Consider the following 27378-nt stretch of genomic DNA (forward strand, 5'->3'; position numbering starts at 1 on the left):
TTAACCGCTGAGCCATCTCTCCAGCCCCCTCAGATCTTTTAAGATGGGAAAAGTCACCTCTAAACAGGGCCACACCTTCTGCTAGAAGCATATATAAGGACATGGAAGAGGGAAGCTTCACTCTTTGCCTGCTTGCTCTTGCCTTGCTAGCAAGACCATTCCTTTACTGGCATTAGAGCCTACTTCTTCAAGATTCCAGTGTCTACTGAAGACCATCTGAGACATCCAGCCTCGTGGACTGAACAACTACTGGATTCTTGGACTTTCTGTTCACAGCCAGCCATTGTTGGATTAACTTGACCACAGCCTGTAAGTCATTCAAATAAATCCTATATATTCATTGAATGCATCAAACAGAAAAAAGCGACGGGGTTGGGGGGGGGGGGGGACCTTGACCCCTGAGTGGGCAGAGGGGCTGGCCAAGTCCTACTTCACTGTGGCTGGTTGCTGGGGTTGCTTGATCCTTCTGTCAGGGTGCAGACTCAAATCTAGGTGTAGTATGGGGCAGAGGGAAAGCTGGGAGAGAGCTTAGAGATCAGCAGTTAGCAGTTCAACCTTTGTTTTTTAAGAACAGATGGGCTTGGAGGGATTGGATGACTTTCTCTAAGCCACACAGATACATTTAGCTTTCTCTTCAAGCTTTTAGCATCTCCCCTCCACTTCTGGATCTCAGAAGAAATCCAGCTCAATCCAAGTGTACTCTGAGGCCAGTTCTAAGGTGCTCAGCCTGAGCTTGCCACCTTCCCCTCAAATCTGTCCTACCTTTCACCAAAGGGAAGAAGCAGTCCATCTCCACGCTGCTCCGAGAGTGTGAGATGCACAGGGTGCTGCTGGGGACCAGGCCTTCCTGGGGGGGGCTCCGCTCGGTGGTACGGACCAGACACCAGCCGGGCCTCTCACTCGGTCGCTCCAGCAGCTCCACCGTCTGGCCCACCTGGATGCTCAGCTCACTGCTGTGGCCTGCGCTGAAGTCCTGGAGGACCACAGTCAGCTCACATCCACCTGAGAGCTTTGGTGGGTGGTGGTGGTAAAGGGGTGAGATGTGAGGGTGTGGAGGAAGGGTGTGTATGTGTGAGAGAGAGGGAAGAAGACAAAGAGTTGGGGGGAGAGCAGAGGGGAGGAGAAAGGAGAGGAGGAAAGATGGGAGAGGGTAGCAAAAGGCAGAAGGCGGGAAAATGTTGGGAATAAACAGGAATGAAAAAGAAGAGAGAAAAAAAAAAGGTAATTAGCACAGTGCTATCGGGCACTCAGACAGTTCAGCTGCAGCCGCTCTGGAGCCTGCTCAGAGCCAGGGCTTTTCCTTCTAACTCCTTGCCTCCTTGGAGTTCCTTCGGTTACTTCTTTGTCTAGCTTCCTGCCAACTGTGCCTTCAAACCCCCTCCCTGTGTACCCCGTTCTTCCTTCCAAGGGCTCTACTCCATACCCCACCCTGGTCCTCACGGACAGCCCTCAGCCTCAGCCACGCTGGCATTTGGGTCTAACCCACTCTCACTGGATCACAGGTGATGTTGGGGAATAATGCAAGACATGGCCCCCCTTCTTTCTAACCCACACAGCACCCCTCATCCCTCCCTGGACCCATAAGCCTAAAACAGGCTGCAGTAACACAAGAGAGAACGGGCTTCACTCACAGGGGGCCAGGGAGTGAGATGGGAAAGGGAGAAAAATGCGGTGTCTTATTTTGGAGCACACAGTACGGAACTCTGTGCTTCCCTACTGCAGGGCTGGGAGGTGCAGAAGGGCAGGGCAGGGGAGAGACGCTGGGGGGCAGGCACAGGCTCTATTAGCCGCACCCTGAAGTGGCTCACTTTTCACCTTCCCTCTGGTCTCAAATCCATGAGGCTCCTTTAGGTTTGAACCATGCCTCACAGAATGGAGCTCAGAGCCTCCGGCTTGGAGCAGCAGCTGCATTTAAGAGTCAGGAGGGACAGGAGACAGTAGGCATGAGGCAGAGGCCCAGCCTCCCTCCAGCCTGTTCTCCTGTAAGGTTCATGTCAAATGCCCGCCCGTTCAGAGGGAGTTCCCATACTGCCCCTGGGGAATCCAGCTGCAGTCTATGAAGCTCTGATCAAGGGACCTGAACTGTCGGCATTGGCAGCTGTATCAACATGCCCATCCAGTTCATATGCGTTCTAGGGGGCATGGCTGCTGAAGGAAGGAGAGGGATCGGCATCGTGAGGAGGGGATTAACCACGTGACCGGAGCAAACTCTTAGCTACTAAAGGGACCTGATTGTTAGAATGTGGGGCCCGAGGCGATGGCTCAGTGGTACTTGCCACACAAGCATGAGGACCCGAGTGTGGATGCCCAGCACCCATGTAAGAAGCCAGCTGTGGTGATAGACTCCTGTAATCGTAGAGCCAAGAGGATCCCAGGGGCTTGTTGGCCAGCCAGTCTAGCCCACTGGAGAACCTGAGCTCAGTAAGAGGCCCTGCTTCAGAGAATTAGGTCAAGAATGATGGAGGAAGATGCCTGACACTGACCTTCGGCCTCCACACGTCACACATAGATAAGCATGCACCCCACCCCACCCCACCCCCCTTTTAGTTTTTTGAGATAGGGTTTCTCTGTGTAACCATCCTGGCTGTCCTGCAACGTGATTTGCAGACCAGGCTGGCCTTGAACTCACAGAGATCCACCTGCCTCTGCCTCCCGAGTGCTGGGATTAAAGGTGTGTATCACTACTGCCTAGCTCTCTCTCTTACACACACACACACACACACACACACACACACACACACACACACACACAGACACACACACAGGTTTATCAGACCGAAGCTGGCTGGCAGTTGGTATCACCCCTATCTATAGGTGAGGGGGGAACTGTGCTGAACACATCCCATGGGTAGGAAAGGTACTTCCAGCACAGGCCAGGAAGGGAAGTCTGTAGGGCAGAGGTGGACAGGGAAAGAAAGAAGAACATAAGAACATCATGGTCACTGGCTCCTTTTCTCCACTTAATTTCCCTGGTCCCACTAAATGAGCACACAGCCTCTTCCCCTACTTTCCTGGCGATGCCTTCCCAGACACAGTGAAGGCTATTGCAGGAGGGAATGGCTCACATCAGGGTATGAAAAGCATGTGCACGAGCCATCACCAGCTCCTATGCCAGCACGTGCAAGCCCCAAGCTATCCAGAGCATAGGCCTGAGAGTCACCTCGGGAGCCTGTGAAACGCAGAGTCCTGGGCTGCACCAAGCCCCAAACACAGATGATAACTGAGTAGGCTGGGGCTAGAATCCAAGGGTGTGTATTTTAACAGGGACACCCCCTGCTGCCATGATTGGGAAAAGACGGTCTCAAGAACACTGAGAAACACTGGCTGGAGGGTTTTCTGCAGACACCATGCTGAACTTGAACCCAGACTTCTAGTATGAATCCCACACTCCTTTAGACCTTGTAACACTGGGCGTACTTATTTTTGGCATGTGTCCTTGCTTGGCAGTGACCTAGGCCTCTGATCGTTGGAGTGAGTGCCCTATAATAGTCCCACCCTGCTGTCTGGATTAGAATTCTCTGCAATAAGTATTTGAGCACTGTACTCTATATCATGGAAGCACAGTTGTGTCCTAACATTTTTTTCCCTCTCATTCCGGGGTTACAGCCCAATGAACTGATTCCTTCTTTCACCGATGGATTCTTCACAGCAGTGGTCTCACCCTTCCTAACACTGCGGCCCTTTAATACAGTTCCTCGTGTTGGGGTGATCCCCAACCATACAATTATTTTTGTTGCTACTTCATAACTGTAATTTTGCTATCGTTATGAATCATAATGTAAATACCTCGTATGCAACCCCAAAGGGATCATGAGCCACCGGTTAAGAACCATTGTTTTACAGAGTCCTGGTCTAGATGACCAGGGGACTTCCTTGTATTCTGAAGAATTTCTGTGGCTGGGCTTCTGTGCCTTGGTGGAGGAACTTCTCTATGCTAATGCCAGATGGTCTGTTTTTCTCCTGGGGCCATGTACACATATATGAGACGTGTATTTTACAGCCTTCAGGCTGCACAGCTAAGCCAGGGAGGGCTGTAATCCCTTTTGCAGGCTGTTGAGACCGAGCAAAGGAACCTGAGGCCATGGTTGTCGATATCTGGTAATATGCAGGGCCTACTGTTTCCTAGGGCAAGTTACAAGCTCTGTTGGGTAAGGGAGAAGGGTAGGATTTGCAAGGGTGAAGGGAGAGGGGATAAGGAGCCAGGCTGTGTGTCTACAGTTCAAGATTGATCGATGAGGATGTTGCTCAGTGGTAGAGTGCTTGCCTAGCATGTTGGAAGTACTGGGACCCCTCACTAGCACAGCCAAACAACCTAGCTCAGCAGGTAAAGGTAACCACCACAAGGAAAAAAAAATCAGTCCTCAAACCAAGATCCAGTGTCTGCAGAAAAGTACCACTAGATGGCAGTGTTGTTTCCCAAAACTGCCCAGTCTTCAGACAACATGATAGTAGTAAGAGAAGCAAGAGGCAGTTTCTTCAGAGCCCACACCTAACTCATAGCCACACACAAGCTGTAGATCCAACCATTATGGCCCAAATACAGGATGAATGTCCATGAACACCTTGCCTCAATGTCTTGATCAAAAAGGTTTACCAGGCCAGGTCTCACCCTACAGCAAGAATGGACATGCTGAGTGTCTGCCAGGGAACGGGGTTGGAACAAAGGCATAAGCCGTGCTGGGCAGAGCTGACCCCAAACAGTCCCTTCCCATCTTTCCCCAGAGCACTGGTGTTAGGCTGCCCAGGGTATTCCAGCTCACACTTGATTAGCACTGCTTAGGAATCCAGGTCAAGAGCAGAGAGGACAAAAGATCTTGGGATTCATTCATGATGCCAGTTTTCCTTCATGATTCCTTGACTGTATGACTCACACCTAATGGAAGTTAATCTTTTTTTTTTTGTTGGAGCTGAGGACCAAACCCAGGGCCTTGTGCTTGCTAGGCAAGCACTCTACCACTGAGCTAAATCCCCAACCCGGAAGTTAATCTTAGAGCACGTTGCTCATTAACCAATCAAACCAACGCCCCCCACTAATGAAGTCATATTTCTTAGACATGTTTGTGTGTGCACAGTGCGTGTGGAGGTCACAGGACAACTTAGTGGATGGAGTTGGTTCTCTCATTCTACCTTCTTGGGGACTGAAGCCAGGTTCCAGGCTTGTGTGGCAAGAACCTTTACCTGCTGAGCCGTCACCGACCCTGACACATCTTTCTCTGCCAGACACATCCTTCCCATCTCTGACTGGCTTGGTCCTGGGTCAGCAGGACATGCTCTTATAGGCCCAGGGAGCCTCAGGTTCACATCTTTTCTTTCTCTCTTTCAATGTCACTAGGATTGGAGTGTACCTCTCTACCCCTACACTCTCCTGGCTGCCTTGCTTCCTGGTCCTCCACACGACACGTCTGGAAAGTTCTCACTCTCTCCAGAAGCTAGCTAAATTTCTGGTCTCAGGAGCGTGAACTGGCTATATGTTTATGTTGTAGAAATGGTTGCAGGTGGTATCTCTGTTCAATTCTTTTCTTCCCTGTAGCCTCTTAAGAACTATTTTAATGCCGTCCTCCGCAGATTGTTTGGTTTTCATTCTGTATTTCTTTGTTTATTTGTTTTCTCATTTTCCCTTTCAGGTCTACAGAATGGATGTCCCTTGCCTCAATGTTTCTTTTCAGAGACGACCCGACTCCTTTGTGTTTTCTGATTTTTCTCCCCCCCCCCCCCCGCCCACAGCTTTATTTCCTCTGGTGTGTCGGATGCTGCACACAGATTGTCTTTTACTCACTTCCTTCTGACTCATTAACCACTAAGATGTAGACACCCTGCCGCGAAAGTCACCCACTTCTCGCCTGCCCATTAGCTAGCTCCGTCTTTTGCTCATAAGTGATTAAGATCTCTCCTAGGGCAGGGCCAGTCTAAGCCCAGGTGGGCAGCGCCAAGGTCCCTATCCCAATCTCTTCCATTTTTTCCACACAGATGTGTTTTTTCCAGCTAGCCTTGCTTGTCAATTCTGGACATGCACCCACACTTGAGCCTAGATAGCTTTATCCCTCGCCAGTCCCCGGGCTCACCTCGGCCTCCTTTTCATGGCTCTCTGCACACTCTAACTACGGCTTCTCCCTTCTGCAGTTGGTGGCCTGTCCAGACGTGTCACACAGACTATTGGCCTTCCCTTCTGACCCACACAAGTCACAAATCAGGGACAAATCAAAAGGACAAATAAGTCACCAGCCCCTCTTTTCCCTCAGATAACCTCAAGAGACAAACAGGCTCTGCTGAGCCAATCTTTTCTACCCACTTAAATGTGAGCTCCACTTCTTTGCCTTAGCATGCTGCCTGACTTCTCAAGATGGTCCGCTGCCTTTTCCTCTATGAGGTACACCTGCATCCATTCTCCCCATCCACAGTGTTCCCATTGATGAGACATTCTCTGTTGACATCAGGGGTATTCAGGGAAGATGTCCATCCTTCCCCTGACTTCCCACACAAGTCTCCTGTGACTCCTTAGGCCTCAGAAAGCCCTGTCACTCCCTGGCCAAAATTGTGAGGCTGTATCATATTTTTGTGATATATATTATTTTACTATCTGCCAGGAAAGCACTCTACCACTGAGCAACATCCTCGTCAATCAATCTTACATCTGGATGATTAACGTTTAGTTAAACTCTATTCAGGAATCTAAGTAAGGAAGTGTTGGAGTTCGACTATTACCACAGAAGTCAGGTATGTCTTGTTCACTCTTTCTTTTTTTTCTAACCTCAAATCCTCATTTCTAGAATCTTCCCCCTTTATTCCTGTCATCAGTGAGTCCTGACTGGCCTCTCACTCCGCATTCTTGGTCTCCTGGAACTACAGTTCCATATGGTTGTGAGCCACCACATGGGTGCTGAGTGGGAATTGAACCTGGGTCCTTTGGAAGGGCAGCCAGTGCTCCTAACCACTGAACCACGTCTCTAGCCCCTATGCTAAAACTTTTTGATGTTGTCTACCTGCTTTTCCTTAGACTGCCAGCTGTGAGCCCAGTCCCCATCTAAGCTTTTGCTCACATTTTCCCATTCTGTCCTTGATGGCCACTTCTGGTGAGATCTGTTCCCCTGTTGACTATTCCCAGGTAGACATGGCTTCCTCCACCTTCTACAGCCTGTCCAGCTGCCAACCCGGCCTTCTCTCCAGGACTTCTCCCCACGCAGGGACACTGTGGAGGCATCTTTGGTAGCCCATCTGCATATAAGGGGATGAGGAGGGACTGAATGTAAGTGATGGACACGAGTTATGAGAAAGAGGAGCTAAAGTGAAGTGTTTTTCTAGTTCTAATTCTGTCCTGGGCTTTTTGGTTTGGGTGGTGGATATGTGCATAAAACACAGTTGATAATGGAAATGTAAATTTAGTGTAAAGCTTTATACAGTTTAAAAAAATTTAAAAAGAAATAACTGCGTTTGCTCAGGTCTACTTTCGCTTGCTTAGCCTTGGGAGGTGAAAAGAAGCCTCTTCTTAACAAACAGTATGAGCTGGATCACCCCAGCAAGCACCTTCGCTTTATGGAACATGAACACGGGTGTTTCCTCATGGCTCTCAGTGGCACCAGAGCACTGGCTATTCTTCCAGAGGACCTGGGTTCAATTCCCAGCACCCACACGGCATCTCATAACTGCCTGTACCTCCAGTTTCAGGGGATCCAACTCCATCACACAGACAAAATATAAATGTGCATAAAATAAAAATAAATTATAAAAAAAGAAGAACATCATTATTCATAGGAACACATGAGAATGTTAACCTTGGCTTTGTTGAGCATAGCCCCTGGGTAATTTCCTCTCTGCTTCCTTATTCTCCGTATTGTCCAGTGTTTCTCACCTATCTGTTAGTTTTATAATGAAAGTAAGAATAGCATCCACAATAGGAGCCTTGAAAACAAATCAACAAATGTAATGAGGAGGAGAAACCGAAGCTATTCCAAGAAGGTATGCTAGTTGGAGAAGAAAGGGCAGCGGATGGGCAGGTCCACCATGGAAGCTTTGGAAAAGTACCATATGGCTGATGATGCCTCTCCACGGTGGTTTCAAAAATACTTCTAAACCCGTGAGCCTGCAATACTGGGAAGCTCAGATGAGCTCTCTGGAAATTAAGTCATTTTACAATTTATTGCTGTGATCTATCTTGAATTGATTATAATGTCTGAAGCAACTGTGAAAAGCGACATTATGAATTAGGAATATCATCGCACAGCTCTGGGATTTCTTCAATTTGCATGGTAGCCCAGGGAGCTGCCAGGTCCAATTAAGAGTCTGCAGCTCAGGGTGTGCTTTGTCTGTGTGTTGGCACTGGTACTCTGCAATGGAAGGAGCTTTTTCATTTGTTTTCTACAGGCCTTAAAGAGCTCCCTGGCCTCGGAGGTCTCATGGACTGCACAGTAATTAACTGTTGGAAGAACATGGGAAGGGGAACCAGGAGGCCTCACAGCTGGTCTGGGGCTCCTTGTACGTGACCCTGAATTCCTGTTTCTTCTCCATACCCAAATCCTCATTCCTAGGAGGAGGAATCAGACTCGGGGCTCTACTAGATTTAGTATTCCATAGTAGACTGCCTCTGTAGTCATGGTGGAAAACAGCCCTGCTCAGTTACCTTGAGCACTTCTCATTAACGTGTTGTATTACTTGTTATCTGTCACCTATACCTGCGTCAGGATGTAAGATAAAGATGAGTAGAAGTCTTCACTTAAATTTGCCCATCTCCCGGGTCTAGAGCGATGCCTGCATGTAGCGGGTACTCAATAAATAACCCACTGAGCACACCAGTGAGTGTGCCTCACGAATCGCTGCCTGGTGTGGAACAAAGCTACAGTGCTGAGTGCTCTCTCACTGGCTGTCTGTCCATTTCCACCACTGTCCCCTAAGCCCCACGGTCCTTCTGCCCTGAGACCCTTCCCCTTTTAAATCATCACACCTTTCTCCATCTGGCTATGACTCTACCAATCGCCAAGCCTGACGAAACTTATAGAAGGCAAGTTATAACCTATAAGAACCAAGAGAATAGGAGGTCACTGCTGTGGGATGGTCTGTATGGCAAGTGTGTTGCTGATTGGTCAATAAATAAATCACTGATTGGCCCGTGGCCAGGCAGGAAGTATAGGCGGGACAAGGAGTTGAATAGAGCTGGGAAGTGGAAGGCTGAGTCAGAGAGACACTGCCAGCCGCCACGATGAGAAACAGCATGTAAAGATGTCCGTAAGCCATGAGCCATGTGGCAAGGTATAGATTAATGGAAATGGGTTAATTTAAGATATAAGAACAGCTAGCTAGAAGTCTGCCACAGCCATACAGTTTATAAATAATATAAGTCTCTGTGTGTTTACTCCGTTGGGTCTGAGCGGTTGTGGGACTGGCGGGTGGCAGAGATTTGTACTGACTGTGGGCCAGGCAGGAAAACTCTAGCTACAAATGGCGCCCAACGTGTGTCACGTAGGTGACCATGTATAAGAGAAGCCAACCTGTTTTCATTAATTTTTAGTTTTTGAATGACAGAAAGGAGACACGCGGAAGTATCTGACATGGTAAAACAGAGAGATGAGATACAAGTTCCTGCCAGTCAGTCAGCTTAGCACAGGCCCCTGACAGGCTTAGGAAGTAGAAGCATCAGGCAGCACTCTGTGTGTGTGTGTGTGTGTGTGTGTGTGTGTGTGTGTGTGTGTGTGTGTGTGTGTGTGTTTGTGTGTGTGTGTGTGTACACACGGAGGTGAGGCAGGAGGAAGGTTTAAAGTCTGTAATGACCCTTAACTCTGTCCTCTATCTTTTTTTTTTTTTTTTCCGGTCCTCTATCTTGTCCACTCTGTTGTGGAAAGCTGAAACTCAATGTAGGCCTTCACACAGAAGGGGAAAACGGCCACCGTTGCGTGCCTCTCAGCTCCCAGAACACTAGCAATCAAACATAAACATTCTGGGCAGATTTGACAATTACTCATCAGAGAATCCAAGGGACCTCCAGATACTCAAACACTGACGTCTGGAGAATCTCCCCACCAGAGCACATCACAATGACACCTGCCAGACAATAGCCCTGTTGCTTATACAAGACATCTGGTGTACCTCATTCATATACGTGAACACTCACCCTCAGACCACCAGACTTCAGAAAAGCCTGACAGAAGCTAAAACAGGTAAATAAGGGGGGTCATGGACCTCACGTGAAGCCACGTATAAGCAGGACACACTGCAGCATGGTTATCCCCTGGGAGAGTTAAAAGAGGGTATTGTATCCACGATAAAAGAACAAGCTGCTACAGAGGGGAACAAAACCCCAGAACAATAGAGAACTCTCGGAAACTAAGGCTATCATGGTCGAAGTACTCCATAATGTGCTAGAATTCTGAATGCCAAGGATATTTTTTGAGATGGCAGAACAAGAAAACATAAGATTAGAGAAATGGCCTCACAAGGTGTAGAGAGACAGAATGGGAAGGAATAAAGTATAAAGAAAAGCTCCCAGAACTGAAAAGCAAGAATTGCTAAGTCAACAGGTACGATGTTTCAAGAGGCTGGTACCAAGAATTAAGAACCCCATCCTAGAACACAGCATTGGGAACTATTTCATAAGAGGCCATTCTAAAAGTCCTTCGGGAGAATTGGATGAGCTACAACAAATCAAGAGTTTCAGTGGCAGCAGATTTCAAAAGCAACATTAGAACAAAGAGAATGGAGGGTTCCCCCAAAATGAGGAGGGAGAATCATTCCCTTCCCGGGGTTCCAGGCCCCGTAAAGGTTTCCAACGGCATTTCCAAAGCATCAGAGTCCCACATGTCCCTGGGTCCCTCATCTACAAGAGTTCAGTAAAAACCTACTAGGCTGGGCAATGGTGGCACACGCCTTTAATGTCAGCATTCTGGAGGCAGAGCCGGGAAACCCCGTCTCGAAAAAACAAACAAACAAACAAAACAACCCCCCCAAAACAAACAAAAAACCCCTACTGTGTTTACTACTTGCTGTCTTTAAAATTTTTTTTTTTTTTTTCGAGACAGGGTTTCTCTGTGTAACAGCCCTGGCTGTCCTGGAACTCCCTCTGTAGACCAGGCTGGCCTCGAACTCATAGATCAGCCTGCCTCTGCCTCCTGAGTGCTGGGATTAAAGGCGTGCGCCGCCACCGCCCGCTGTACTGTCAGTTCTTATCTCTGCCCTCCCTAGGCTTCAGAGACCATGGACCTGACCCTGACTTGAACATGGGTGTAAAGGGCAGCCGCTGTTACCCCCCATTTCCCTTTACAGTTCTTTGCCTCTGGAGAGCCCACACAAGTTATCAACAGAGATAGGGTCAGGAGGACCGAACAGGCAGACCCTTCCTTCTCCATTGGAGAAGACAGTCCTTCCAAGAGAGAGGCCACTCCCACCAAACCTTCAGCTTGACCAGGGCTGTCTACGCTGTGGCTCTGATTGAGCCTGTGGGAGGCGATTTCCTGCCATAGGCAAAGAGGAAAGTCTATGAAGACTCCCTCCCTTCAGAGGAGGGAACAGAGGTGGCTGGGAGAAACCTGAGAGTAGAGAACAGGATGGAAGCTGTGAGTTTCTCTGATTCCTCCGGACAGTCCTGCAAAGTGTCTGCTGTTGCCCGACACTAGAAAGTTGAACTTCAGAGGAAACGAGGCCGAGGGCCAGAAGCAAGTGTTTTCACGGTGCAAACTGTTATCGAGCCTCAATTGTTGGGATGTGGGCTCACAAAGTGACCCTTTCTGACCACTGTTTCCCTTCCGGTTCCACTCTTCCTGATTACCTGAACAAGCATGCACCCTTTGGACACCGTTGGCTGCTGCTCCTAGTCTGCACGCCTGTAGAAGGCAGCCCTCCCTCTCCCCATCTCTTTGGACCTACTTTGCCCCGAGAAGAGCAGAGGCACCATTGGCCACTAGAGGGCAGCAGCAGCTAGGCTCTATCAAAGGAAACCACCAACTTGCTTAGAAGGCAGGCTCCGAAGAGACTCCTCCTGCCCACCTGCAGTACACCTCCAGTCCAGGCAAAAAATCCACAAGGAGGTCTCTGTGTATCCTAGCTGGTGTGTGGCAGGCGCTTACTGCTTATTGGAAGGAATTCCTAATTAGGGAACGAGCAACCAGAGACTAGGGCAAGCTGTAGAGTCCGATAACAATCCTAGTGCGTGCCAACCCAGGCTTCCCGGTTCATCACACTGTGCACTGGTCTTTTTTTTTTTCTCTTCCTTCTTGTGTGTCCCGCTATGGCTTATCCTGGATTAACCACCTCCCAACCCAGCTCTCAAAATACATTCAAGACAAACTAGTTGAGATGTTTATACCAGGTCTGACAGCGCTGTGAATTACTAACTCTTTCTCCTGTCTGCTGGCCAGCCTCGTGCCAATCTTAGCCCTCATTACCCACAAAGCCTTTCTGCAGGTACCTCTTTTGCAGCTATCATCTCCACTCCCTACGGGATGTACATCCACTTTGCATGGGACCCCTCATCTGTCAGTGCGTCCCGGCATTCCAGGCCTTTCTCATACTCCCCACTTGTTCAGCTTCTAACTGTCCACATATTTTCTCCACTTGGTCCCTGGATAATGTCTTAGCTCTGTTATGGTCATTTCTGGCCCCAGACTTGTTGACGGGAAACATTCCAACTGAGCTACTTCCCCATTCCTCTTCACTCCTTCTGGAGGTCACAGTTTCTATATCCTCACAGCGCTTACATTCTTTGACGGACATCTTTACAGGGGGATTTCCCATTCTGAACTAACTTTGTCATTTCCATAGACTTTAACACTGAAGATACAGGGCATGCCCCTCATTGTAGATGATTTGTGCATATATGCATACTATAAAACTCTATTTTTTCTGGCTTAGTTACTGAAACATCATTTTTATGGTGGATTTTTTTTTTTTATTATTGTTAAAGACAGGGTCTCTCTACATAGCCCTGGTCCCTGGCTGATCTAAAACTCATTAGATAGACCAGGCTGGCCTCAAACTCAGAGAGATCCACCTGTTTCCCAAATTCTGGGATTAAAGGTATGTACCACTATGTTTAGTTAATAATAATCTACTAATATTGGATTATTAATTTTATCTATTTTCTCCTTTTCTGTGGTACTGTTTTAACAATGGAGTATCCTACAGCTCATGGTTTGCTATCAATAAAAAGAACTGTGTGTGTGTGTGTGTGTGTGTGTATGTAAACACATGCTTGCATATATGCATGCCTGTGTGTGCATACATTTATGTATACACATTACACATTCACTAAGAGTTAGGAGGCTCTTAGTGTCTCCTTATAATTTTTGCCTTTTTAGCTTCTCTTGTTATAAAATAAGTCAATATTTCTGTCCCACAAACAGTGTGTCTGCTGATGGTACTGAGATAGAGACAGCTATGGGAACTGGTCAGGCCAAGAGCCTTCCAGACAACACGGTGATGGAGAATCTGGGTTTGAATTCAGCAACTCTGGGTCTGAATCCAAGTTCTATAACAGACTGGCTGTGCTCTCTGGGAAATGGTAGAGGGATGAATGTGATTTCTCTCTGAGATTCCATTCCTTACCAAACATGCCCCAAGCGCCAACTTAATGGGGGATACTCCTTGAAGGATGGTGCTGGAAACAGTGGAGGCATACTGAATGACTGAGTCTCCGAGGCTGCATGGGATGTTCCCCCTAGGCCGGACAGTCCCTAGTCCTGTTAAGTAGCTCAATGGTGCTGAGCAGCTAGGGTTAAAACTGTAGGATTCTGCCCCCTTTCCTTCTGACAGTCACGGCTGGGTGGTGCACATGGTGGTGGTGGTAGATGTGGTTAGATATTACAGAAAAAAAATTAAGCTGTAGGTCCCAGAAGAACATTCAGGCTAGACTTAAGATTTAACAGCTTTGGCAATGGGTAAAATCAGGAGTGTATACCGTCCAAGAGCCAGGGATGGGGGATTTTATTCACTTAAATATGAGCCAATTATATCAAATCTGAATTGAGAGCAGACAGATCATTTCAGACAAGACAGAGAAAATTTGATTTAAACTATTTAAATACTTTATTATTCTTTTTTACCCCCTGTGCTGCTTCCCCTGGATTTGGAAGTGCAGTGGCTAGAGGGGGCCTGCTCTGCTTGAACCATGTCCTGGATGGAATGATAAGGCAGGGAGGGAGGGTTCAGTGATGGAAATGCAAGGCTCAGAGAGTTCCCCGTGGCCGACTGTAGGTGGAGAACAGATTCTCTTATATCCTTGGGGAAAGTCAGAAACTGGAGGAGTTCCAGGAGGGAGACCTGGGAACTGCACCTTTGGGGACATGCTGGGCCTCCTTCCAGTACCTGGGAGGCGGAAGGAACTCCTAGTCAGGGATGGCCAGCAGCATCAGCTGCAGAATATCCCTGGTATCTCATCAGTGAGAAAAGGAGTGCCCTGATGGAGCCCAGAGCTGGCAAACAGAAGAGCGCACGTCTACCGTGGACACCACTGTGGTGGAGCCTTTCCGAGAGACTGGACTTCAGGACAACAGAGGAGCTCCATCAGGGTGAGAGGAGGGGCATGTGGCACCACGCTGTGGTCAGACCCCCGGACCTGTCTTAGGTACAGATAAATGGCCCACCCACGATAAGGAAGGGGCAGCCTTTGAAGCAGGTGCAGCTCTGTCTTCTATCTCAGCCCCTGCAGGGAACTGAGCTCAGGGGATGCTGTACTTCTGGCAAAGGGCGGAGGACAGAGGGTCTCATCCACTGGGCTTCTACAACACTCTTGGGTCTGTGTGCAGCCCTGACTCTGCATAGCTGTGGATGGTAGCTACGTGCAGATTTTTTTCTTTTTAATCTCAGTCACGTGGTTTGAGAAAAGAAAGGTGTTCTACCCAGCAGAGCAGGGGGAAAAAAAGTAGTAAGAAAATCAGGATTCATTCCCTTAGCATAAAACTACTACATGTCTGCCACCAAGGTCACTGAATTTCCCAGGGCCTAACACTAACCTCAGTGTCCAGCAAAGGAGCGAGAACACAAGGAACCCCGATATTTACAGTCTTACCCTTCCTATTCAAGAAAAGTGGGAAGTGAAAAGTTAGCCACCATGATAGAGCAGATAGGATTACTGGGCAGTCCGATTTTAGGTTATGTAGGTATGGGTAGGAACCTTCCCTGTGTCACACACTCTGGAATATAGCAAGGCCATAAAGAAAATGCTCAGACTCCTCCCCCACCCCATGCATCACACAGTCCAGTCTCTTCCAACACTCCTTCCCACCTGCCTCTCCGATCTTAACTTCTGCCCTGGAAACTCGCCATCTACAGACCCAGGCACACAATGGCCAGGCTCTGGATTTTCACTTGTCCAGTGGCCCCTTCTGCCTGGAGTACCCTTGTCCCCAGTGCCTACCTAACAAGCCGCCTTGCTCCTTCAGGCTTGAGCTCAGTTTCCTTCCTATTAGACTAATTACCTCACCAATTTGTTGAACACATGGGGGTGGAAAACTTGCTATGTGCCAGGCTCTTTGATAGGAGAGAGAATTCAGCACCACAGACCAACACTTCTGTCTCCCTGGAGTTTATATTGAGTAGAAATAGTCAGAAAACATGATCGACAGGGGAAGTCAGCAAATGTTAGTGATGAGTGCTGAAATGAGGGGAAAGAGCAAGAGGAACACTGGTTGTGTCGGAGTGTCTGTGCGGTCACCATGCTTGTGTGTGATGGGGGTTGCAGGACTCATCACAACCCAGGGCTGCAGAATCACCTCTGGCCTGTGAGCTCCCATGCACATCACAGGTGCCTTTATGACACCAATATAAGCAGCTCAGTCTCTGTGACGGTTTGTTTCTAGAACGTCTCCACAGGTTCACGGCTGAGTACTTGGTCTCCAGCTGGTAACACAGTTTTGGGGCTTATGGGACCTTTGGGACTTGGGGCCTTTGGGGGAGGGTGAGGATAGGTCACTAAGGGTGGGCATTTGAGGACTGCACTCACCTCCAGTCTAGCTCTCTGTTTCCTGGTCCAGCCTCTACGGGAGGAACTCCGTCATAGGAGAACCACTATCCTATGCCTTCCCTGCCATGATGGACCATACTCTCTGTGAGCCAAAAGAAGCTGTTTGTCCCTTAAATCCGTCAAATATATCTCGTCATAGCAACAAGAAAAGCTGTTTCTGTAGATGCTGTATGGCAGCATTTAACATAGACTTAGCTGCCTGCACAATAGAATCTATTATGAGTTTAGGTGCAGCATGTATAGTATGCTATTTATTAAGTTTATCTTACATTCTTTATCACATCTTAATATTTATCAGAAGTGTGGGTATTTAGACTATCTTGTTTTCTTTTTCTTCTTTTGGGGGGTATAGAATCTTACTATGTAGTCCTGGCTGCCCTGGAATGTGCTATGTAGCTGAGGCTAGGCTCCAACTCACAGAGATTCGCCTGCCTCTGCCTCTCGAGTGCCGGGATTAAAGGCGTGCGCCACCATGACTGGATCACTGCCATTTTTAGCACAAGTTTAGGTACCTGTTCTACAGTGTTTAAGGGCAGTATTCAATGTCAGCTCCTTTGTAACTGCCGCTTGATCTCTGTACATTTGGGTCATACTCTGTAACGTGAACTGGGGTCCTTTGAGACTGTATCTTCAAATCTGCAACTGCTCATTCAGAGTTTCCTAAATTGAAAGAAAACTCAGTCACAGAAGCCAGAAGCATGCTCCAGAGGTACGCGGTTCCCCTTTGGGTCCCGTTCTCTCATTTTATTCTTTTGTCTGCTACAATTTCTTCCTAGTCTCCTGAGATGGTACCATCAAAAATTAATTTCCCTTCTACAAATTACTTCTGAATGGGAATGATCCTTAGTCAAGTAATATGAGGAAAGAGTTTATCTGTTAGAGAAACTCATTTGCAGAGAAAATGCAGTGTCCGAGGTGCACCGCTCCCAGAATACATCCATAGTTCTTGGCCATCGTGCCCTTCCACAGAGATCTTCATTTCTCTTTTCCTTCTCTCTCTTTCTCTTTTCTCACTCTCTTTTTCCAGATAGAATCTATATAGCACAGGCTGACCTTGAAATCACCATTAGTTCAGGCTAGCCTTGAACTTGGGGTCTTCCTGCTTTAGTCTCCCACATGCTGAGACCACAGGCGTGAATCATCACAACCTTGAGAGTGACCGCCTGTGCTATTTCTGTACACTCTGACAACAGGGGGCAGGCAACATCTGAACTGTGAGTGTAAGCTTTGGCTAGAAGGCAATATTCAGCTTAGCAAGAACTACCTGAGGAGATGCACAGAGAAGGTAATACCCTTCTCATGGGCTTGGCACTCTGTAGCTATGGTGGTTTGAATGATAATGTCCCCCAGAGTCTCAGGCATTTTAATACTGGGTCTGCAATTGGGTGCTGTTTGGGTAGAGTTAAGAGGTGTGACCTTGTGCAGGAAGTACATCATGGCGTGGGGGTGGGGCTCTAACGTTTCAAAAGCCTTGCACCATGTCCAGTTTCCTTTCTGTGTTATGCTTGCAGTTTCGGGTGTGAGCTCTAAACTCCCAGCTTCCAGCTCCAGCCACCATGTCTGCCACTTGCTACCATGCTATTCCTGTCTGGACCCGCACCCTCTGGAACTGTAAGACCAAATAAACTCTTCTATACGTTGCTTTGATCATGTTGTCTTATCACAGTAGTAGAAAAGTAACAACTACAGTAACTGACAAAAGGTTCTCATGCCTCCAGGTTCATTTAATTCTCATAATACTCTTCTTTCTAATTAGTAGGTTGAGGTTCAGAGAGTTTGGGGGACTCATTCAAAGTCATGCCACTACTAAGTTCCAGAGTTGAGGACCGAGCCACAGAGTCCCTGCTGCTAAGTTCTATTTTCCATTCCTTTCCTTTGCCTTCGCAGTGATTTGCTTTGGAATCACTGTGACTACACATTGTATCAGGCAGGATGAGGGCTTTGTGTGACAGGATTGCAATTTCCTGTACGAAAGGAAGTTCACAGCGCAGGCTTCAGGCAGCAACATTTATTGCCTAAGAGTAGTCCCTTTGTACTCACAAGTGATTGGACCAGGGTGAATGACAAATAACATGGTCCAGAGCCCCAAGACGGTTGGGTCAACTAATTCCCATCTGTCAAGAGTGTGAGGTAGGAAATACCAAGAGAACGATGCATTTGCCTGAGGAGGAAAAGGTTGCGATAGGGGAGGAGAGAGGCCAGTGGGGCCACGATGGGCCACAACCATGCTGGAGTTTGTTAAATCACAGAAACTAAGCAGAGGCAACAGTGTGAAGAAAAGGTCTGTGTAGACTGCAAGGTCTGGGTGTGAGAGGGGCAGGGTCACAGGGTGACAGGATGGAGCTATTGGCTGGATGGAGGCTAACCTTGCAGGTTCTCGGTAGGGCTGCCTGAGGAGAGGAAGTTAAAGTGGACCAGCAAGTGAGGCCCCTCTAGCCATCTTGATCTGGCTCCACTCAATAGATGCTGGCTCCTCAGGTCTTGATTTCCCTTGGCTACAAGTTCCCAGGACCCATGAGGCCCATGATATTTGTACCGATTCCTAGTAAGATTTAACCCTAATCTGAGATGTCCGGGAAGAGTTCTTCTCCTAGGGATGGAATGTAACTCAAGCTGGCGTGGCTGACATAAAATTTTAAAAACCAACTGTATGGTAGTAAGGTTCCGCTGCACATAGCGTTTTCAAAAACAAAATACATATACATGAAGACCCTCAGAGAGTCTGACAGTTAAACAGTGAAAACAACCCCCAACACCCATTTCACAAAAGGAAGTGAGCTCTGCCCTTTGACCCCCTCCCAGAACATGCTGTGCTTGGGAACTAACCAACTGTCTGGCAGCTGCTAACAAACAGCTCCAAATGGTGCTGAAGATGTGATCACAGTAATCAGTTCAGAGTAATACAGGGCCAAACACAGGTCCTGCGCTCTGCGGATGAGAGTAAAGGGTACAGTTAGGGATGCAGGCTCATGAACCCTACGTGCCACTTGTAATGGATGCCAACTAGTGTTGCATGCAAGACTGTGATGAGCTACATGGTATCTGTTGGGTGACCTTTGATCTATCAAAAAATGCCCATAGTAGCACCAGGACACAGACAGTCTCAAGTGTTCTGGACTGAAAAGAAGGGCCCTGGGTATGCTAGCCTAGTTCTGTGTCCTGGACAGGCAATTTCTTTGCCTTCCTTCCTTCCTTCCTTCCTTCCTTCCTTCCTTCCTTCCTTCCTTCCTTCCTTCCTCCCTTCCTTCCTTCCTTCTTTTTCCTTCCCTTCCTCTTACTGTTTGTTTTTGAGATAGGAACTTATGTAACATAGGAAGCTTCGAACTCGCCATGTAATTAAAGATGAACCTGAACTTCTGATTCTCCTGCCTCTAACTTCAAGGTGCTGGTTACAGAGATGCACCACCACGTGCAGTTCATGTGGTGCTGGGGGTCAAACCCAGGACTTCACAAATGCTACGGCAAGCACTCTATCAGCAGAGCTATACCCCCAACTCCGTGATGAACCCTTTCCCCTTTCCCCCCAATCACAGTTACTCCATTATCAAACAAAAGGGTTTACTGAGAGACAGTTAAGGTAACTGCAGTTCTCACATGGGCTCCATGTATGATTCAGGTGCACACCCCACGGACAGCTAGCAATTCCTCCAGCCACTCCCGCTGGACACATTGTAACCACATTCGTATTTTGTGTCTAAACCTCCTCCAACAACCCAAAGCAGGACACACGGTTGGTTACTTTCTGTACAGACCTGGGCCATTCTAAAAAGGCCTCATTTCTCATCTCATTCATATTTAAAGCAGATCAAGGTCAAATGTTTATGAATGCACACAACCCACGCTTGCCAACCTTTCTCCCTTACTTCTTTCAAAAACAGGCTGGGAAGGTTAGCGTCCCTCTTGCAGGCTTTTCTGTAGAAAGGCCAGTGGCCACACCCCTGCTTCATTTAATACTCCACTAACCCCAGGGCACAATATCCATATCCTCTGCGTTCTGGCTTAGCACTGAGCTCTGAGCTGCCTGCCTGCTGGGAGGCAGGCAGGTGCATCTGGGGACAGCGGCAGGGGTGGGTCGGTGAGGTGGATGGGCATTTGAGGGGGAGGTCATTGAGGTGGATGGCCAGCTGGGGGGGGGGTCAGTGAGGCGGATGGCCAGCTGAGGGAGGGGTCAGTGACCACAGAATTACCTTCACATTCATCATCTAATGGACGCCCAGTGATTTACATCGCACAGCCTTTTCTCTCTACGTTGGGGAGGGTTGGCATTTTGTGGTCTGTCTCCCTCACAGGATCAGGAATTTTGGAGAGAGGCACTAGCTGCCCCCGGAAAGCACAGGCATCCTGAGAGCGGAAGGGAGGCCTACGCCACAGTTTTAATGTCCCCCGCATGGGATGGTTAAGGAGATTTTTCTCTAAAACCCTTTAAAATCACTTTAGAATAATTTTGAAATCCCCATCTGACTGCTCCCCCCCCCCCCCCCCCCCCCCCCCCCGCTTCCTCTGGTTGTTCTTCCTCTGGCAGGCCAGAGAGCCCGCCCCCACAGTCAACGTTCTTCTGGGCAGCTGTGAGCTCAAGCATCGCCATCCCTCCTGTGACAGCATGGGAGCGCTAAGTGGGGTTTGCATCTAGGGCTCATCACTGGCTGTTTCTGGACTATTTTCTCATCTATAAAACATTGGGCACCTGAGAAAAAATTACCTAAACATCCTTAAGCTCCAACTCGGTGCTCTGATCCACAGCTTCCCCCACAGAACCCCCGTGTGCGGGGTAGGGTGGGGGTGGAGTGCCAAGGACTCTGGGCAAGTGTGTGGGCTGTTCTGAACTCGGTGCTTTGCCACAGGAGTGCCATCTTGAAAGGCCTTCTGCCGAGATTACACAATCTCTACCATTACAAAGTACTTCTTCAAGAAACGCAGGGACGGGGCCTTGCCTCCTCCTGCTCTACCAGACAACATGTCTTAGCTCTTGTCTGAATTTCTCTCAGTGAAAATGCCCAAGGACATTCAGCATTGCTTTAGGAAATAATTCCAAGTACTGACTGATATACAAAGTACCCACAAGCCTTGTCCTCCAACCACACAACACTACTTAGAGGTCATGTCTTATTAACTACTTAAACTAAAAAACAATTAGTGCGCTCTCTCTCTCTCTCTCTCTCTCTCGTTCTTCGAGACAGGGTTTCCCTGTGTAGTTTTGGTGCCTGTCTTAGATCTCGCTCTGTAGACCAGGCTGACCTCGAACTCACAGAGATCCACCTGCCTTTGCCTCCCAAGTGCTGGGATTAAAAGTGTGCGCCACCACCCGCCCGGTCAGTGCTCTTTCTTCTTCTTCCTTTCTTTCTTTCTTTCTTTCTTTCTTTCTTTCTTTTCCTTCCTTCCTTCCTTCCTTCCTTCCTTCCTTTCTTTCTTTCTTCTTTCTTTCTTTCTTTCTTTCTTTCTTTCTTTCTTTCTTTCTTTCTTTCTTTCTTTCTTTCTTTCTTTCTTTCTTTCTTTCTTTCTTTCTTTCTTTCTTTCTGAGACAGGGTTTCTCTGTGTAGCTTTGCGCCTTTCCTGGATCTCGCTCTGTAGACCAGGCTGGCCTCGAACTCACAAAGATCCGCCTGCCTCTGCCTCCCAAGTGCTGGGATTAAAGGTGTGCGCCAACACCGCCTGGCTCAGTGCTCTTTCTCTTGTTGCAGCATATTACTTTAACTATGTAAAGATGTGTTACATTTGTTTATGCTGCATTTGTTTAACTATGTAAAGATGTATTGCTGTTTCACCTTGCCTGCCTAAGGCACCTGATTGATCAAATAAAACGGTGAACATCCAATGGCTAGGCAGTAGAGGGCTAGGCAGGGCTGGCGGACAGAGAGAATAAGTAGGAGAGGAATCTATGCTTAAGATGAGAGAGAAGAGAGAACAAGGGAGAAAGAGAGATTGAGACACCCGGGCTAGACAGCCAAGCAGCCACCAGCCAGCCAGACACAAGAAGCAGAAAAGTAGGACATAAAGAGGCAAAACATAGATGAAGAGAAATAGGTTAAGTATAAGAGCTAGTGGGACAAGCATAAAATAAGAATGAGCATTCATAACCAGTATTAAGCCTCTGTGTCTTTATTTGGGAGCTGGTGGTGGCCCAAAAGAAAGTATGTCTGTCTGTCTGTCTGTCTCTCTCTCTCTCTGTCTGTCTGTCTGTCTGTCTGTCTCTCTCTCTCTCTCTCTCTCTCTCACACACACACACACACACACACACACACACACACACACACACACGTTGTATTAAATGTCATCTTTCTCGGTTCCTGTCAAGGTCATGGAAAATCTTCCCACACTGCTGCAGGAGATGGCACAAGAACGCACACACAGTTTTATATTGTTATATCCTTGCACTTGTCAAAGGCCAGAGAGTTGCTATTTAAGTCATCATGCTAGTCCTTCTGCTTTAAAGACACACTCCCTCAGAGCTGTCCCCGCTACTCATCTGTGGCAGCATGAGGGGCGGGGGTGGGGGGTAGAGGATGGGGGTGCGGGGGAGGAGTGCTGGCCCTAAGGTCATTAGGGTGGAAGAGCTGCCCCTGTCCCCAAGCAGCTGCAACACTTGGAAGAGCAGGCCCTGCACCTCACCTGGGCAGCACAGTAGAGCCAATCCTGATGTGGAGGTGTGGGTGAGCCAGCCCTACAGTTGTGAGCACGGGAGAAATACTCATCTGTCATGTGGTGGCATAGGAGGGAGAGAGATCTCCCCCAACCCCCACCCATCGACACCTGAGGCAGTTGGGAGAAGAGCTGGCCCTGAGGTCATAAGAGTGGGAGAGCTGGTCCTGCCCCTCATCAGCTGTAGTACTGGGAGACTGGCCCCTACGCCAAACCTGGGCAACAGAGTAGAGCTGACCCTGAAGGTGTAGGTGTGGGAGAACTGGCCCTGAGGACATAAAAGTAGGAGAACTGGGCCTGCCCCTTACTCCTCTCTGCAAGGGGTGAACTCACCAGGTCAATGCAGAACTCACCCTGCTGGTGAGGACAAGGGAGAGCTGACAGGTTGACCAACCCTGCAACTACCCAGGCCCAGAACTAGGGCTATGTGTTGACCCACCCCAATATCCACCCCATCTGTGATCTGCTGGAGCACATGAAGGGACCGGTCCTGCAGATCCAAAGCTGCAGGATCTCCACAACACAGGGTAACAACAGGATAACCAAGAGGAGTTCCAGTGAGGGCCCAGCATCAATAGTGTAGCAGAAACCTCAGACCAGACCAATGACTCTCTGCACTGAACACTTGCAAGTAAAGATATATGGACAAAGGGTTTACTGTGTGACTCACTGTGTCACACTACAGCTTCCATGATGAGATTGATATTTTTCCTTCTCTTATTTTCTTCTTTTTTTCTCTTAAATTTTATTTATTTATTTTTTTGGGGGGGAGGTTGCAAGGGCAGAGGGCAGGTGGATATGTAGGGATGGGGAAATGAATGGGATGGGGATGCATGATGTGAAAGACACAAAGAATAAATAAAAAGAAGCAGAGAAAAAAAAAAGAGACACTCCCTCCCGACACCTCAGTGAGGACTTGGAGGTTTCTCAATCACCTGCTGTTCCCTTTTTGACTCCTTATTGGCTTCTAAACATTATACAAGGATAACCTCTCCTCGGGTAGCAGTCTTACCCACTACTTTCTGAGGAAGAAGAGGTCATGGGATGTGAGCAAGCTCTCTCTGTACTGTCCTTTGCTGCCTAGACTACCAGGTCTACTTCTCTGAGCATATACTTCATGGCTTGGAGGAACCAGTCTTTCCAACTCTCCAACTCGTCTGCTACGTAGATGGATCCTCTGCTTCAAAGAACATCTACATTTGCTGATTTCCAAACACACTCAGCATTTCCCCCAAGTCCTTGTGTCTTATGATGTTCCTTAGTCTGGCATAGAAATGCCTTCCTCTAAACCACACTGCTAGTACCTCCAGGAAACCCTTTCTGACCTCCAAGCTCAGCTCCAAGGCTACAAACTTTTCCATAACAGTCCCTATATGTGCCATTGCCACCATCAGGTTATGGAATTTCTCCCTCAAGTCAATCGCTGTTTGCACCTTGGTTACAGCACCTTTCAGCCTTGGATAATATGCTCATATCCCTGTCCTTATAGGATTGAAAGTTTCTTAACAGTAGAACAGTAAATCTGGGTAGTTTTAAAGTTTTTCTTATAGAGATTGTCAATTACTTCTGATCGGAGCTTCTGGAGTAAATGAATGATTCTATACTTTTCCTTTCTCTCCTCCCGCTCCCCGCCCCCCGCTTTGGTTTTCTGAGACAGGGTTTCTCTGTGTAATAGTCCTGGCTGTGCTGGAACTAGCTCTGCAGACCAGGCTGGCCTTGAACTCAGAGATCCACCTGCCTTTGCCTCCTGAGTGCTGGGGTTAAAGGCGTGTGCCACCACCGCCCGACACGATTCTGTACTTAATCATATTTTTGAAACATTTACATGCCCTGCCTCCTTTATCTGGACTCTCTCATGTGTAATTAGCTTTAACATCTTCCTCTGAGTTTTGATTAAACGCTCAAATCTTTTTGGAAATAGGTATTACATATTTCAAATTCCGATTATTGGCTGCTAGCCTTGGGCTTTTCATTGGGCTGTGCTTTTTAATTGAGGAAAATGTTTTATAATGGATCTGCTTTAAAACATACTTTAAATGTTAAGAGGGGTGTCCTAGTTAGGGTTACCAGGGCTGAGATGAAACACCATGACCAAAAAGCAAGTTGGGGAGGAAAATTTCTTTGGTTTACACTTCCACATTGCAGTCTATCATGAAAGAAAATCAGGACAGGAACTCAAACAGGGCAGGAACCTGGAGGCAGGAGCTGATGCAGAGGCCATGGAGGGGCGCTGCTTACTGGCTTGCTCCTCATGGCTTGCTCAGCCTGCTTTCTTATAGAACCCACGACCACCAGCCCAGGGATGGTCCCATCCATAATGGGCTGGGCCCTCCCCCATCAATCACTAATTAAAAAAATGCCTTACAGCCAGATCTTACAAAAGAATTTTCTCAGTTGAGGTTCCCTTTTTTTCAGATAACTCTAGCTTGTGTCAAGTTGACATAAAAGCAGCCAGCACAAGGGGAAATGCAATAGTGCTTTATGATATACAGAATGAATCACTCAGTCCTAAGCCTTAAGGACACTTTCACTGTATATCAGTGCTCTTTGGTTCAAAGAAAGTATAAAATATGGAGAAAGATCAGAAGCACACATGATAGATTGCCAAGACACACTTGGACCAGGATTTCCAAGTATCTCCCAGAGTTCACTCTGCCCTAATTTGGAGGGAGGGTTGGCACTGAGAACCATTGGGACAATATGCTCCCAGGTTCTCTGGCAGTGGATCTAGCCATGATATCATGTTTGGCAACAGAACTGGTCCAACAAATCTTTTTAATATGGGGAGGCCACCACTTTGCCCACGGAACAGCACCTTCTTAGTGAAAAGGAGACTATTTCCTAAGTACAGGAGGGAACAGGCTAGAGGGGTCCTGGGTGCCTGCCTGATGGACATTATGTACCACTCCTGGATTGATCATGCTAGGAGACTGCTTACCCTCAGACAGTGGTCAGGTGACAGGAAAATGAACGTCTTTCTTATTAAAGCTAGTATCCTTAGGGGGCATTACAATTTTTTTTTTTTTTTTTTTTTAACACAAGGTCTTATGTAGCTCAGGCTGGCCTTGCATGATAGTGCTGGGAATCCCAGGGCTTCATGAATGCTATGCAATCACTCTAGAACTCGGCTGGGTCTCCATTCCAAAGCTTTGTTCTTAAATGCAGTAAAACTTAATCCTAACAGCTACGGGTAACAGGGTTTTACAAAGGCAGACGGGTGGGGGTGGGGTGGGGATGGGAATGGGGGGGTGGGGGGGTGAGGGGTTGGGGGTTGGGGAGGTTGGGAGGGTTTGGGGGGTTGGGGAGGTTGGGGGGGTTGGGAATGTTTTTTAATTGCCTTTACTGTTATTATTTTTATTTTGGTCAGGACAGAAAAATGAATTCAAAGTAGCCTGGATCTAAGGAGCTGGTCTTGTTGAAAAGAGGGAGAGAAGGAACACCACCGAGTTAATTAACCATGAGGACACCAGGGCAGCACCGCCTGAGCCCAAGCTGGTTCAACTCAGAAGAGTCGAAACAAACCCAAAGCGCTCACCCAGGCCATCCCACAGCAGTTTTGGGAAGTCAAATTCCGCAAGGATAGGCAGAGCCTAGAACCTTCTAAGAGACAAGAGATCAGTCTAAAAGGCAAATTCAGATAAACTAGGAGTAACCGATGCTGACCCAGGTTTTGTGAGAATAGCTGCTTTGCCCCTCAACTGTGCTTTGTTCTGAGTATTTTAATGTCTAGACTTTTCATGCTGTCATACTCAATTTTCAGTTTTATTTGTACTTCTAGGAGACTGCTGCTTTTCCACTCGTTAAACGATCCCAACAGGTCCCCAGCAGGAGCTCTAAAAATTGTAAGAAAGATGCTAACAAGGGGATAATTAAGTTTCTCTCTCGGGTTGGTCTGGATTCAAAACCTACTGAGCCCCTTTGAGTCCTGATGAACACCAGTCAACTTTAACTTGAGTTTGGGTTTGTTCGCTCCCTCTGGGGTGCTGGGGAAGGCTAAGCATATGTTCTCCCACAAAGCAACATCTCCAGCCACTCAACGCGATTTTAACCCCAAAGAGACAGCCCCTTACTTAGCTCACCTTCTAGATCTAGCTTTACTCACAGTGAGAGGAACCACTTAATTTCATGTTTCTCTAATGCAAGACTTCCGGAAGATTCCTAGCTTCCGGCTGCTCAGAGAGTTAGCAGGTAAGCCTTGTAATCAACCTGAGTTGGCATGACCCTTATTTATAGCTCTTATCTTCACCAGTGACCTCTTCATCCCCAAACCGAGCTCCTCTGTATTCTTCCTTGGTGAAAATAATTCCCCGCCTTTCCACGAGAATGGAGCAGTCTTGGAAACGGCTGTGCAGGTGGTGGCCGCTGGGGCCTCACACACTCACCTGCATCCTGTGTGGAAGTTCCCACATTGTTCTCAACCTGCTTTGTGATGTGACCTGCCCAATGGCCCAGTGTCACAAGTCCCAGCACATGGTGAATACTGATCTCCGATGTTCTTGCTTCTAAGCCTTGTCAGCTCTCCTCTAAGCCCACACCATGCATCCTCTTTCTTTTCCCTTTCTGGTCTTGTGAGACAAGGAACCCAGGCTAGGCTGGAATGTGAAATCTTTCTGCCTCAGTTTCCTCCACTTTGGGATTATAGGCACATGCCACCACATTCAGTTCCTTTTGTGTTATTCTCTGTTTTGTTTTGTTTTGTTTTTTTAATAGTATTGGCATGGTAGCATTCCCATTAGCTCTGCGGGAGCATATATAGCAAAAATGTAAAGAATGGGATCACTAACTATATTTTCAAAATTTAA

General features: G+C 47.8%; 1 protein-coding gene across 16 annotated transcripts in view; it reads right to left on the reverse strand.

The window, feature by feature from the left end:
- Nucleotides 1-27378, reverse strand: part of Kalrn (kalirin RhoGEF kinase) — a 612231-nt gene that overhangs the window by 137352 nt on the left and 447501 nt on the right. For all 16 annotated transcript variants that reach the window (XM_052740404.1, XM_052740400.1, XM_052740397.1 and 13 more), the window contains exon 34: nt 763-1009. In XM_052740404.1, coding sequence (XP_052596364.1) covers nt 763-1009 — 247 coding nt within the window. The remainder of the gene's footprint in view (nt 1-762; nt 1010-27378) is intronic.

Source organism: Peromyscus californicus, unplaced genomic scaffold, assembly GCF_007827085.1.
Source record: "Peromyscus californicus insignis strain IS unplaced genomic scaffold, ASM782708v3 Scaffold_16__1_contigs__length_79575227, whole genome shotgun sequence".
NCBI lineage: Eukaryota > Metazoa > Chordata > Mammalia > Rodentia > Cricetidae > Peromyscus > Peromyscus californicus.